General features: G+C 38.2%; 1 protein-coding gene across 1 annotated transcript in view; it reads left to right on the forward strand.

Moving 5' to 3' along the window:
- LOC129775043 (bridge-like lipid transfer protein family member 3B) overlaps positions 1 to 13877 on the forward strand; it is a 50278-nt gene that overhangs the window by 20548 nt on the left and 15853 nt on the right. Inside the window, exons 3-12 of the mRNA XM_055779217.1 lie at positions 869 to 1740; positions 1797 to 1916; positions 1970 to 2217; positions 2393 to 2413; positions 5151 to 5243; positions 5299 to 6455; positions 6512 to 6671; positions 6758 to 7424; positions 7481 to 7595; positions 8905 to 8925. Coding sequence (XP_055635192.1) covers positions 869 to 1740; positions 1797 to 1916; positions 1970 to 2217; positions 2393 to 2413; positions 5151 to 5243; positions 5299 to 6455; positions 6512 to 6671; positions 6758 to 7424; positions 7481 to 7595; positions 8905 to 8925 — 3474 coding nt within the window. The remainder of the gene's footprint in view (positions 1 to 868; positions 1741 to 1796; positions 1917 to 1969; positions 2218 to 2392; positions 2414 to 5150; positions 5244 to 5298; positions 6456 to 6511; positions 6672 to 6757; positions 7425 to 7480; positions 7596 to 8904; positions 8926 to 13877) is intronic.

Consider the following 13877-nt stretch of genomic DNA (forward strand, 5'->3'; position numbering starts at 1 on the left):
TTCTTTATTAGGATCTAATATTATTCACTGTTTCATGATTTTCTTCAGCATGCAACACGATTCACTACAGTACTGAATCGATTTAAATTATACGCTTATACGACACACAAACTGCATCAGCTTAATATACGCATATGATGCGGATTAAATATATATTACGACAATGTGCATCATAAAATTGATGTTTATTATACCGAATTGCGACTTAATTTGATAATGGTATTTAAAATCGAGTTTTTACATTTAATGCGATTTCAAATGTACACGATACATACTTTGATTGATATTATATGCGATTATGATTTATTCGGATTTCTTGTAAGATTTGGCACGTGCAAAATTATACGATTTAATGTTTGCTGGGCTGAGTTATAAGCTCATGATTGTTCGCTTAGTAGCGGACACGCAACCAATTAGGCTACGAAGACCCCATCATTTTTATTTATATAGTCATTTTTATTTATATAGTTATTTTTATTTATATAGTTATTTTTATTTATATAGTTAGAAGATATATGAAAGCGTTTTTTCACTTGAAAATTTATCTTTTATTTATTATTTATCTTTTTCTTTTAATTTATTTATTTTTACTTTCGATGATTGATCGAGAAAAATTCGATATATCGATCTTCTAAATCGGTTCAGTGGTTCAAAGTTATAAATTTTGGAAAAAAGTCCTTTTTGGGAAAAAGTGGACCACCCTAAAATGGAAATGAGTACCTCAATGAGAAAATAAAAAATGCGAGTCTAATGTTTTGTGAGAAAGAACAAAATTACCATATTTGACGAAAATCTGAGAACCACTATATCGGTTTGACATGAAATGGTTGTATATAGATTTCTAATTTACCCTCTCTTTCATTTCCAGACTCTCGATGAAGTAAACATCACGATCGAAACGTGCGAGATCGCACGCAGTGGCACACCAACGACGGGGTTTTCCAGCATTGCGATCCCCCAGGGGAAGTACAGCTTTATCCAGAAGGTCATCGATGGCATAACGATCGTGGTTAACACAGTGAACGTGAATCTGAAAAGTCCTGCCTTCACAGCATCGGTTCAGATGTCCCGGATCCGAGTCGAATCACGCACACCAAAATGGCTTCCCGGTGATTTACGTGTTACCAGAATAAAAGATCCATCTCGTGGTTTAGTACTAATATTCAAAGAATTGTCGTGGCAAACGTTGCGTATCGAAGCGAGCTCTACGCAGGATCAAAGTCTAACACCCCTGCGATTGCTTACCAATCAAGCGCGGTGCAGGATAACGGTGAAGAAGAAGCTGTCCGATTGTAGTATAATAGCTAGCAGATTAGTGTTGATATTAGATGATTTGCTGTGGGTGTTAACTGATTCCCAGCTTAAAGCCGCACTTTATTTTGTCGATTCACTATCGGGATTGATTAAAGCATCGAACAGTGTGGTTCAGCGAGTGAAAGCTCAGAGAAAACTAGAAACGCTTCCAGAATATCAAGCCCAGTTAGCTCAATCGTCGAGAACACCCGACATCCAGCAGCTCACAGCAGCACAAAGAATTTTCAACATTTACGACGCGAAAGAAACTTCGTACCACTTTTTCAGTCAAAGGATTGACTTGCACCTCTGCGATGATGCCGGAGTGGGTAGGTCTAGCCATCCAAATTTGCAGGAAGGTGGAGCGTTGCAAATTTCGGTGCAAGGTTTTCAAGTGGACTATTACCCGTATCATTTGGCAAAAGCAGATCGCTCGCATTGGCCGAAGTAAGTAGTTGTGATTCGTTTTGAATACAATTTCGTTAATGTATGGTACTTTGCAGATACAAAGAAGCAAGTATCCCTCCTGCCCTGTGGCTTCAGCAATCTTTAAACACTTTTCGGGAGTCGGTGTTAAATCTAGCTCAAGCCAATAAACCCCCCGTTCATCCAAGTTTGGAGAGGTAAGAAACATCGGATAACTAAACTTTTCAGTGTAAAACTTTGCTGTTTGAAGAACTACCAATCTCGGGCAGCATCCTCAGGCAGCCCAAAGGAATGCTGGTGCCAGTGGACCGAATGCCAGTGGGAGCACACCGAATACACCTGGACCTCAATCAGCTTCAACTTCTCCTGTAAAAAAACATGTCCTGGACAACCTGGCTAAACTGATGTCAGTGTGTGTGATTTTGAAGATTGAAGAGTTCACATTGTATCGTGTGACGACCGGAGGGAATAAACAGATGCCGAAGGAATTCATTACGGGTAAGTTTGCTCTGTGCTATAAATTGTAAAACTCAGCTGATCGGTTTGTTTGTATTGTTTGGAGCTGAAAAGAAGAGAATATAGAATATATAGTTCTGATAGCCTTTCTTTATTTACACGCTGTGACTTGCGTAAAATATACGCTGTGATTTGAAAAAAATACACGTGTTATAAGCACTGAGCAAAAGGAAGAAAGGTATTAGGAATTCATTTTTATAGTTTTCAGTAGGTATATGTTTACGTGGATTTTTTCGTTTCTTCTCTTCGATGCTTTCATATTTTCTTAACGGATAACTTTAAACTATGTGTTAGATTTCCGATAAAAACATTTCTCTTTGATCATATTCTATATCTAACAGTTTGTTGTAATTTACGCTAAATTTGAAATGTTTCTGCTATATTTCAAATACCATCTAACTTCTCATTATAGTAGCTCACACGTCTCAATCTGAATAATACAAATCCTATAATGTTATCGTTCATTGGCATATCATGTTTGAAAATATTATAATACCAATCATTATAGAGCTTGTTTGTTGCGAAAAATTATTGTGTATTTTAGTAGCGTATTCGGAAATGTGTTGCATTTATCGGTTCGATTTCCAAGAGATACAGAACATTTTTTTCATAATTTTTTTTTATGACATAAATATATAATATTTTTCGTCAATGAAATTTCCTCCGTCTTGCACTGTGCTCACGCGTATTCTAGAGCTTGCCACTCAGAATACATTAAAGGCGTGTTATCCGGCATAGAAATCTCAACTAAGTACTAGTAAAAATAACGTAAGTAATACTACGTTGAGACGGCAAAGTTCCGCTAGGAACGTTAGTGTCATTTAAGAAGAAGAATATTAGGGTGAGTGTCCCAATTATGGTATGAATTTGAATTTTTGATTCATCCCCTTGAAGTCAGAAAATACCTTTCTCACATGAACAAAATATTTTTTCCGCAAACTCTCAGGGGGTGATAGATGGTTATATTTGATGAATAAAATCCTTCTATGCATAAGTTCGAATTTCAACGATGACAGAGTTTTAAACCTTTTTATTGTTTCGGACTCTGTTGCCTCAAACTGGCTCTACATTGAAAAATACGTCACGTAAGCCGATTCTGTTGCTTTCATTTAAATACGGTCGCAAAAAGCCGTGCCCGGGTGTTGTACGACCAGAAGTTAACGAAAACACACCGCTGCGTAATGGATGACGAGACATTTGTGAAGGCGAACTTCGACCAGATTCCAGGAATCCTGTATGTGACAGGATAAGTTGGATTTTCCCGAGAACCTTCGGATCAGAAGATGTCGAAGTTCGCCAAGAAGTTCCTAATTTGGCAAACGATTTGTACTTGCGGAAAGCGAAATACACCTTTCGTTACCGTAAGCACTATGAATCGACAGGTGTATTTGGAAGAGTGTCTCCAAAAGTGGTTTCTCCATTTCCAGAAAGCTCACGACGGCCCGACGATTCTTCTGGCCGGATTTGGCATCATGCCTCCACGCGGAGGATGTGCTAGAGTGGTAAAGGCGAATGATGTCGATTTCATGTCGGAAGATTTAGACCACCCAAACACTCCGCAACTCCCTGAAATTTTGTGATAACCGGACAAAAACTCGAATTTTGAGATTGAATTTTGTGTGTGCGGATTTTAAACTGTACCCTCATTAGTTCTGTCAGTAGCCCTCGAAGTCTCGATGAGCCATCCTTGAGAAACATATCACATAAACTTCTCCGACGATGAACTTTCCGTCGCCGAAATTTGGTCGAAAATTGGATTGCATGAAATCGGGGTTTTCAAGAAATAAAAATTTGATACCAAATGTCCTCAAATTGCATCAAACGTCGAGATCTATTTTCATCTCGATTTTTTTTGTCAAAAATCGACGCTTTGGGACATCTTCGTTTTTTCGGAATACGAGGCCAAAAAAAATATGGTTTAGGGTGCCAATGAAAATCGTCATCTCGATTTTTCACACGGGACTTCCTGCGATATGTTGATTTGCACGATAAGATACCCTATGCAAAATATTAGATTAATCGGACTTCATTTACTAGTGTCGCCGACGTTAAAATGTAGGTTTTGTTTGTTGATCTCAAATGTTCTTGAATCGCATTAAATTTCGAAACGTACTGTTATATCGAGAAAAAAAAATTCCTCAAAAATTGACTTTTTGGCACTCTTTTTGAGCGATTTCATTTCAAAATCCGAACGTGAATAGCACCAAAGAAACTGCACGGAAAGCGATCGCACAAAACCCGGTTTGCCTGTATTTAAATATATTCCACCATACACTCCTCTGTTAAAATTTGACCGTAATATAATCACTAATTATCTTAAGCCACTTGTTTCGATCAAAAATACAGAAGTATTGAAAAAAAAAATGAAAATATTTTTGTCCGCTTGCTTTGTATGAAAATCTTCCATAGTGGTATCGTAGCCTCACATGGTGTTTTCTCGAATCGCTGTAATGTTACTTCTGCTGTTAAATTGAGCGAACTGTTGAATATAATTTGGTCGTTGGTGAAGTTGACACAGCAAACAAATATTCATCCAAAGGAACAAGATGCAAAGAACAGTTTGTACGTTCCGTTAGAAGAGGTTCGGATGGAAGATGCGCTGCAAATATGTCCTATTTTTGGAAGAGCTCCGACACCTAGGGCATATGCATAAGATAAGTGCTGCGCAGAGAAGATTATCAATATAAACGCGATATTCTTTGATCCTTTACATTCGGATAGACATGTAATGATGTTAGTGTAGCAATAGATTTTTCAGGGTTTTGTATATTTAGTAAATTTCATATCATTCACGACTTTTTACATTTTTTGGAAAAAATATGCATGTTAAATCATGATTATGTGTACAAAACTAAATCCGACTAACATGCAAAGCAGAATCTATTTAATGAATGGTCGTTGTCTACGTCTTCCAGGTGATCGTGACCGGTACTCGTTGCCACCGGAAATGCCCACAGTGCACGCGGAGTTCACGTACTTCTACTACCCCGGAGATTCTGTTTTTCCATGTAAACCGTTTCACTATATTCAAGTATATCAATACTAAATAAAGTTTTTTTTCAGTACCCCCTTCGAAAGCGTTCATCCACATCAATCCAGTGCTGATTAATTTCGATCTAGACAGTTGTTTGTGGTTCAGCTCGTTCATGCTTAATTTGCACGAAAGCCTCCTTCAGACGAATCATGTTACGAGTAGTTTGAGTTCACCATCTACATCGTCATCCCATGCGGAAGAAATGGAACCTCCGCCAAACCTAATGTACATGGACGTTAAGGTGGAAGTGATCATGCCTCGAATTGTATTTGAAGCAGTCCCCGGGGCTCCCCAACAGAAAGATCGACCGAAATCGATGCAAATTCAGGTGTCTCGCTTCGCTATGACAAACATTCGCGAAATGGGTGCATCGCGGGCCGACTTAGCACAAGCTATATCATCTCTGCAGAACGGAAGCTTAGTGTTTGGTTCGGGATTCCCGTCGAAGGCTGGGGATATGTGCATTGTTACCGACAGAATATTATCCCACATTGCTGCTAAAGATGTTACTGCTGGCCAACCTAGTTCACCATTGATGCAATCGGCATTCAGTAGCCTAACGCGTTATGCTCTGTGGAGTGAGCCTCGGGACGTATGGTGTATGAAATTAGATCCCATCTGGGTTGATTTTTACGGAACACGATCCGTTGGACTCAATCGAGCAATCCCATTTGTGGATGCCGTTCCAGTGACGATTTGGTTGCACGGACGATCGGACGACGACTTTTTATCGAATCATTTGACTAAGCCCATCAAAAACGATATTAGCAGTAAACGAAACAGCAATAACTCAAACTTAATCAATTCTAGCGATAGTCTGATTTTATCGGTTAGCAATCTTAAACAATCACTAGAGTTAGACCCGATGGTTAGTAATCTTTATAAGGAAAGCAGTGATAATGGTTCCATCAAACGCAATTCCACGTGCCATCACCCACTCATTGGTGACAACGTTAAGAAGAAACTGAACGATTCGGAACATCGTCCAATAAATCCTCCAAATGACCCTGTAGATAGTGGTGCGGATGCAACGAAAACTGCTGATCTGCACATAATAGCACATGTTTCTAATCTAGTTAGTGTTCAAATTGACCATTATCAATACTTGTTCCTGCTGCGTTTAGCTGAGGAGCTGACTGAATTGACAACGTTCCTTTCTCTGGATTCGAAGCGTATTCTACAGGCGGTAAGATTCTAATTGTTCGCCAACAAGCAAACATTGTTTCGAGCTTTATATTACAGGCAAATATAGAGAAATCGATCATTGTTGGCTGTGTCATACCACAGGTGGAAGTTTCACTTGTGATGCCTTCTCAAACACCAGGCAAGGAATCGAGTGGTGGCGATGGAGAAAGTGTACTTCCTGATTCCGCCAGTTTAGGTGATGATCTGCTTACTAACGGTAGCGTGATAGCGCACACTAAATTTATTCTGTTGGTCGAGTGTTCAGCTAATTTTGCCTTATCTCTTTTATGCTTTCTCGAACAGGTTCCGGTTGGCCTAATTCAATGGATCAAACGAGAAATTCCAACATATTTAGCAGTACAGATTGCCCTTCGCCTGTTGCAACCGGAGTACCAGATCCGCAGATGGCAGGTCTTGAGTTTACGAATAAAAGCGACATTCTCAGACACAGCGTCCAAATTCAAAGTGTCCCTGAGACATCGTCCGATGCAATATCGATAGAAACACCATCAGCATCGTCAACCATAGCAGCTAAGGGTCAACAGCAACAAGCTCAAGCCAAGGGCCGTGGTGGAGGCGGATCCGATTCCGTTTCATTCTCCAAAGATATCAATTACGGCTTAAGTTCGATGAAAAAGGGTTTCTCGAACTTCATGACATCGATAGATTCAGCATTGAAGACAAATATGTCCGATGACATGAGCGATACACTCTCAGTTCAATCGGATCTGAGCTCGGACTCGGAAAATTATCTCATGATGCTAGGCGAAACGGAAAAAACCGCCGACTGTATGGATGTGATGTTCAAGCTGAATCCTTTCAGTAATGACACCAGCATGAAGGTAGCCCCCATTGAGCTAGCTAGCGAAGTTTGCGAAGACCCTTATCTCACCAACATGTCATCACCGTCCGAACCGTCCGAGGCAAGTAGTCTGCGAAGAAGGGATCTGGTTTCAATGGTTACTTTCAGGTACAGTGATGCTACACGTTCAAACATTCTGTATAAATACCAGAGTTCAATTTTAGACTAACTACAGTAGAGGTTATACGTGAAAACGTCGGAAACACTTCGTCGATCAGATTGCAAGTGTCCGCGATTAGCTGTGACGAGTGCGGTGCCATTCCTTGGGACGAATTTCAGGTGTGTATGTCGAACAAACACCAACAAAGAAGGAACTATATCAACATTTGATACATGATTCTGTTTTAACTTCTTCAAATAATCTGCTCCATTTTCGTCCATTTATTCAATTATTTTTCGTTTTTCACACGTGTTCACGTTACTCAACTTTATTTTATTCTGTCTATTTTTAAAAAAGATCTCAATGTGATTTGCTTCATAGCCTTAACAATATTATTGAGAATCACTTTTTCTTGTGAAAATTTTTGAACGGTTCGACTATTTCTCGAATAAGAATGAAACGTTTCGCAAAGATGGGAGAGTTATGTATCGCGATGTAACCATTGTTATCATGTGCACGAAGAGGAAATTCTGGAAATAGTTGCACTTATCGAACGCATTTTTGGTTGTAGTGTCTTTGATAGAGACGCTAGTTCCTAAATGCAATCGGAAATCTTGATTCATAATTTCCATCATAAGTTTTCAATTGCAATCCACCTTGTAAATAATCCTACGTATTGATTTAAATTTGTATTCGTCTATTTATTTTTTGGATAATATATTTTGACAATAACCTCGTAGCATTGATTTTAAGATTTCGTATGTAGGACAAATTGACAAAATGCACAATTTTACATTCGATTTGGCATGAATCACGCTCATATGAAATCTTACTTATTTACGATAGAAGTTAAAACTTGCAATCTATATTTTGATACAGTATACTTTTCCACCAACGTCTAGTGATATGAAATACTCCAAATGAATTATTCATTCCATATGAAAGTGTTAATGTGTTGCAAATATATATATATTTCTTATTCTTTTTTTGCATGCTTTCTCTATCTTCTACTTAAATCAATACCCAATAATCAATCACTACAAAATAAACGAAAACAAAAACATTACCACTACAACAACCCACGGTCATCATCAAACAAACAACGTCGAATAAAATAATTCAAACGTTAATATCGCCGACAATTAACAACCCACAAATGATTGAATCTGCAAACCCACTAAAACCCTGAATGAATTGGACGTTTTCTGTATGTTTGTGTCGTGTCTATATATGAATTATGAATTAATGTAAAAAATGGACACGTACAAAATGTAATAATCAAAACAATACACGGCTGGAATATTTGTGTTGCAATACTATCGAATATCGAACCTCGATCGATCGAATGTGCCTATTGTGTAAACCTGATGGGCGTTTTGCTTTTTGGCGGATGTGGTTGCGTGTGTTATGCTCGGTGAACGATGACACTCTAATACCATTGATGTAAAAAATGAACAATTCGGATGATACACGCATACACACTCACAGAACGACCAGCATAAGGCAAAGGTATTTATCGGTTTTACTTTTTTCAACCTACATATTGTAATTTTAGTTTTATGTGCCTTGGAGAGTACAGAGCAAACAGTTGATTTGAGGGTGGATTGATAAGCTTTCATTTTTCCGTGCAACAATTTTGTTTTGTTAATAGCTTCGATTGGGTCCATTTGTTTATGCTGATTTACAAATCATCGCCAAAATTGTGTTGTTTACCTTCCTAGTAGTTTCTTTTTGAAAGTATCTGTGTTTTTGAATCGTTTTTTTTCCCATGTTGCATCAAGTGTTGCTTCCGTATGCACTCTCACTACTATCGTCATGATTATCGTGTATTTGAAGCGTTGTACAGTAATGCTCTCTCAAATACTCTCCAAGTATTGCTGTTTTTTTTAAATAGTTTAGATCCGCACTAGTTTGTGTGATAGTATTTTGAATTTAAGCCACTTTTTCTTAAATTCCAACGCTAATTGTTCTGATCTAGCCTTTTTGTCATTTAATCTAGACTTTGCTCGCAATTTTTTCTAAAGATCTCTATGAAATGGCTGAACTTACGAACAGGACTGAAATGATTGTTCGTCAATGAAGATTTCAAAAGGAACTTTGTTTGCACAATCACCACTGGTGATGTGATGGAATATTGATCGGATTACAAACAAAAACAAATGATAATTATATCCATTCGAGTTATAAGGCGTCTCGCACGCCGGAGCAATAAGCAACTAACAACTAGCAACATGCAATAAGCAATATTATCGCCAATGGGATTTTCCATTTAATTTTTGTTGATCTCGCACACCGACCCAATACGATATCGCTGTCGTCTTTGTAGAGCAACATACATCGCTAGCAACACGACGTGTTGGTTGAAAAGCAACTTACCGCCTTTTAATCAGGGGTACGACTAAAACGTCAAATCGCTCATATTGCCAGTGTACCCAATATTGCTGCGGTTCACTGACATTTTGGTTCTATCAATTACTGTTGTTTACAACTCGGTCCGGTTATATAGTCGAATAGTGGCTAACTTTAAACTCCATGTTAAATGTGAACACCTCCATGTGAAACTGAAATATGAAAATCGCTCATGCAGTTAGAATAAAGCAGCGCATTTTTCAATTTCAATCCTCGTAAATGATATGTTGATAAACAAATGACGCCATATTGATTTTGATTTTGGGTAGCCTATATTCAATTGATGTCTAACCCCTGCTTTAAATAAGCAAGTTCCATTCATCAACCAGAATGTTTACAAAGTGTCAGACGATTTTTATTGCTTTGGTATGCGAAGCACAACAAAATATGTTGCGTATTGCTAGTTGTTATTTGCTTATTGCTCCGGTGTGCGAACCGACTAATAGTACACCTTTCACTTACATTCATTGCTCACATCTAATATGTAACAATCGATTGGGAGTCTAGTTATTGCTTTCTAAACGACAGTCTACGAATTACGAAATTCTCGATGCTATATGACAGTTTACGAGTCATATTTTCGTAATTTTTGGGAGTTTTCTAAAATATGAAGAATTGTGTGGTTGAGTCTTGTTGAATGTATTCGAATAATTTGATAAAAGCGTATCGTGTTTAAATTCAAGAACTATGACAAGAGATGAAAGCGAGAATTTTCAAAACGCAGAATTGAAGGTACTAGTTGATCTACACGACAGCCGCATACAGCAATAAAAATGGATACTGTATAAATGGAAACAAAGATATATGAACCAGCATACGACATTTTATCAAGAACATCGCAACAATTCGGATCTTCGAGGTCAAAATAGGAAACAACAGCGATAACTTTGGTTTTATAGAATTCCTGCAAGTTGTGAAGATGTTGAGTAGTATCTGCCATCTTTTAATTGCCGCATAAAACTATTTCCTAGGAAGCTGTTTGATGTTTGACGTAGGTTTCGTCGTCCATCACCATGCAATCCAACTTCGTCAGCATCATCGTCAGTCAGAGACGACAGTCCGGCTCGGCATATCATGTAGGGGGCCGTCACACATATATTACATGCGTATTCAATGATTCAATGATTGATTCAATGATTCAATCATGATTCAATAACACGAAAAAAGCTATAGAGAATCGATGGAAGCGGCTTCTCCAGAAAACTTACAAGACCGATTAAGGCTACAATGGATAGAATACAATGCTGTGTGCGAATAGCGGGTGGATAATCTGATTCATTCGAGTCTCGAAGGGGGCTTCGCCAAAGTAATGGTCTCTCTTGCCTGCTATTCTACATTGTGCTAGAGCAGTGATTTTCAACCGGTGGAGCTTTGAAAACCCCATAAAAACAATCGACCCGTGTATTGTGCATTCCGAATAAGCTGATAATAGTCACATGTCCATAGCTTCTATTTAAAATTTGCATTTTAGCTCTGCAGTATGGCTTGAACACTTGTGCTGAAGAATAAAGGTGCAAACGGTAATTTTATCTATTTACCCTTCAGGTTTGATTCAGTTAGAATCCGGAATCTCAGTTAATTTTATAGCAACGGTCGTAGTAGGTGTATCTAGAATATTTTGACAGCAAAATGAAACCAGTATTTTTCGACGGTGAAAATTTCATGTTGATCCGTTTCGTTTTGAAATAAAATTGTGCAGGATTGATTCCGAGAGAAGAAATTTGATTTTGGACACCCAGATTAAAAATCCGACGTGATCAGATATTTAAATCACGAAATCGCTGAAGGTGGTTAAATCGACAATGTATGATGTACTGATACGTTTTCGTAAACGTGCAAGTGTTGTTCTGATGGACAGATGACGGGTCTAGAACATATGATCGGAAGTCAAGGTGTTACCAAGGTTTTCGTCGCAAACGAGACAATGGGCACGAAAATGTATACGGAAGAGTATCTGAGAAAAATCTCGTGAAGTTTTGGCCAGATTTGGTAAGTTACCAATACAGTCAAGGGTGCTTCAAAAGTAGCCCGTAACAATGGGATCGTTTACATTGAAAAAAACCTCAACCTTCCCAATTGCACTCAATTTCGCCCAATCGAAAAATCTTGGGCAATTGGGGAGCGGAATTCACGCCGAAGTGACTCAGAATGCTGCAGACATCATCTCGTTGAATAAAATTACCGCTGAAGTTGACCAAAAGAGAGTCTGAACTTTGATGGAGGAAATCCGGGAGAAAGTACGAAAATTCATCAAAACTGTAAGGAATAATTTCTACAATTTTTTTTTTCTGAAAGAACAATAAATTATCTATATTTTGAAATAAAATATTTTTGTGCTCTTAACCAATCCCGAAATACAACTGGTTTTATGATTCCGGATTCTAAATGAGTCAAGCTTTAATCAACAGCATGAAGGGAAACATCATGAAAAAGGTTGACATCATCTTCTAGATGGACTTTTTCATCATTATTTACTTACCTCACTTACCTCCGCTATGTTCGTAAGTTCTTTATTATTCTTCGATATAACGTACAATTCGATACAACGTACAATTTTGAAAGTGAAATGTACATTATATCGAAGGTCCCCTGTACTACTAAAAATGCCGGTTGTTATATTACGTCGAGACGGTGAATTTCCTTTAGGAACGTTAGTGCCACCCAAGAAGAGGAAGAAGAGGGGCCCGCTTGAAGGAGCTTGTCGTTGCTACGGCTTCCGATTTTCGCTTTTCTCTCGATCCATGCTTCCTAGTTTTTTTTGTTAAATCGTTTATTTTTACAGGCTCAATTACATAAGTTTAAAGGAGCCAAACTCCTATCTGTATAGTTACAAATATATATAAACATTTTTCATTAATTTTAATGTTAATGAAGTAGAGAACCGATTACTCGCGGTTTGTTTGAGTTTAGAAGGGTGACATTTTTTTCAGGAAAAGTATAGGATATAAGGATATGTTGACAATGTTCACACTCACACTCGCACTCACATTCATCATACTCAATTCTTAAGCCTATCTTATATCTAATATGTATTTACATTTCACCTTATTCTATTGTTAGTAAGAAGGGATTTCTCGTGAAGGAAAAGGAAAAGGAGAATATAAGGATATGAGGACAATCACACACGAAGATCGATAACTTTTAGGAAGACATATATTTGGGACATGTAATCAAGATCTAACCGAGCCAACACATCTCTCACCGGCACATTGGGCTGCCTTCCTCTAGCCCGAAGAGAGTTTTCTAAATTCAATCTGGCAACAAGATACTCCTCGCACGACCAAATAACGTGTTCGATGTCATGGTAACCTTGGCCACAAGCACAGATATTGCGACGGTATTTTTACGGACTAAAGAATAAAATTCATTGAAGGCGATTTGACGCTGATAAATATCGCCTTCAATTGCACCTACCTTTGCCAATGAGTCAGCCCTCTCATTACCCGGAATTGAGCAATGTGGAGGGACCCAGACAAAGGTAATGACATACAGCGTCTGGTCCAGCAATATACACAGCGCCAATCCAGCAATATACACTGAGCTAAGAATTCTGAAGACTGTGGGAGGTGCTAAAAATTTCGTTGAACACTCCAAATCCTGTGGACTCATTCATAGAGGACCCATCAGTAAAGTACATATTATCACAATTAAAACGCCCATACTTTGCATTGAAGATCGTAGGATGATGATGATGATGTTGAATTAAAGAGGCTTTAAACTTTTCAGTTCATTCGCCTCTAGATCGTAGGAACGATCCCCGATCGATGATAATCTGGAATTCCATGGATTTTCTCTTTCATGAACAGATCAAAATGTACAGAGGAATTGATGTAGTCAGGAAAACAAACACGGTTGGGAATATACGAAGAAGGATCAACCTGCATGGAAATGAATTCATGATATGAGTTCATGAATCCAGAATGAAAATTTAGCTCGATAAGCTGCTCAAAATTTCCGATCATTCCGATTGAACCTCGAGACTAATGGTATGCGTTGAGGGCATACATCCCAACGCAATACGGAGACAAAGATACTGAAATCGCTCAAGTTTA

The sequence above is a fragment of the Toxorhynchites rutilus genome, chromosome 3 (assembly GCF_029784135.1).
Source record: "Toxorhynchites rutilus septentrionalis strain SRP chromosome 3, ASM2978413v1, whole genome shotgun sequence".
NCBI lineage: Eukaryota > Metazoa > Arthropoda > Insecta > Diptera > Culicidae > Toxorhynchites > Toxorhynchites rutilus.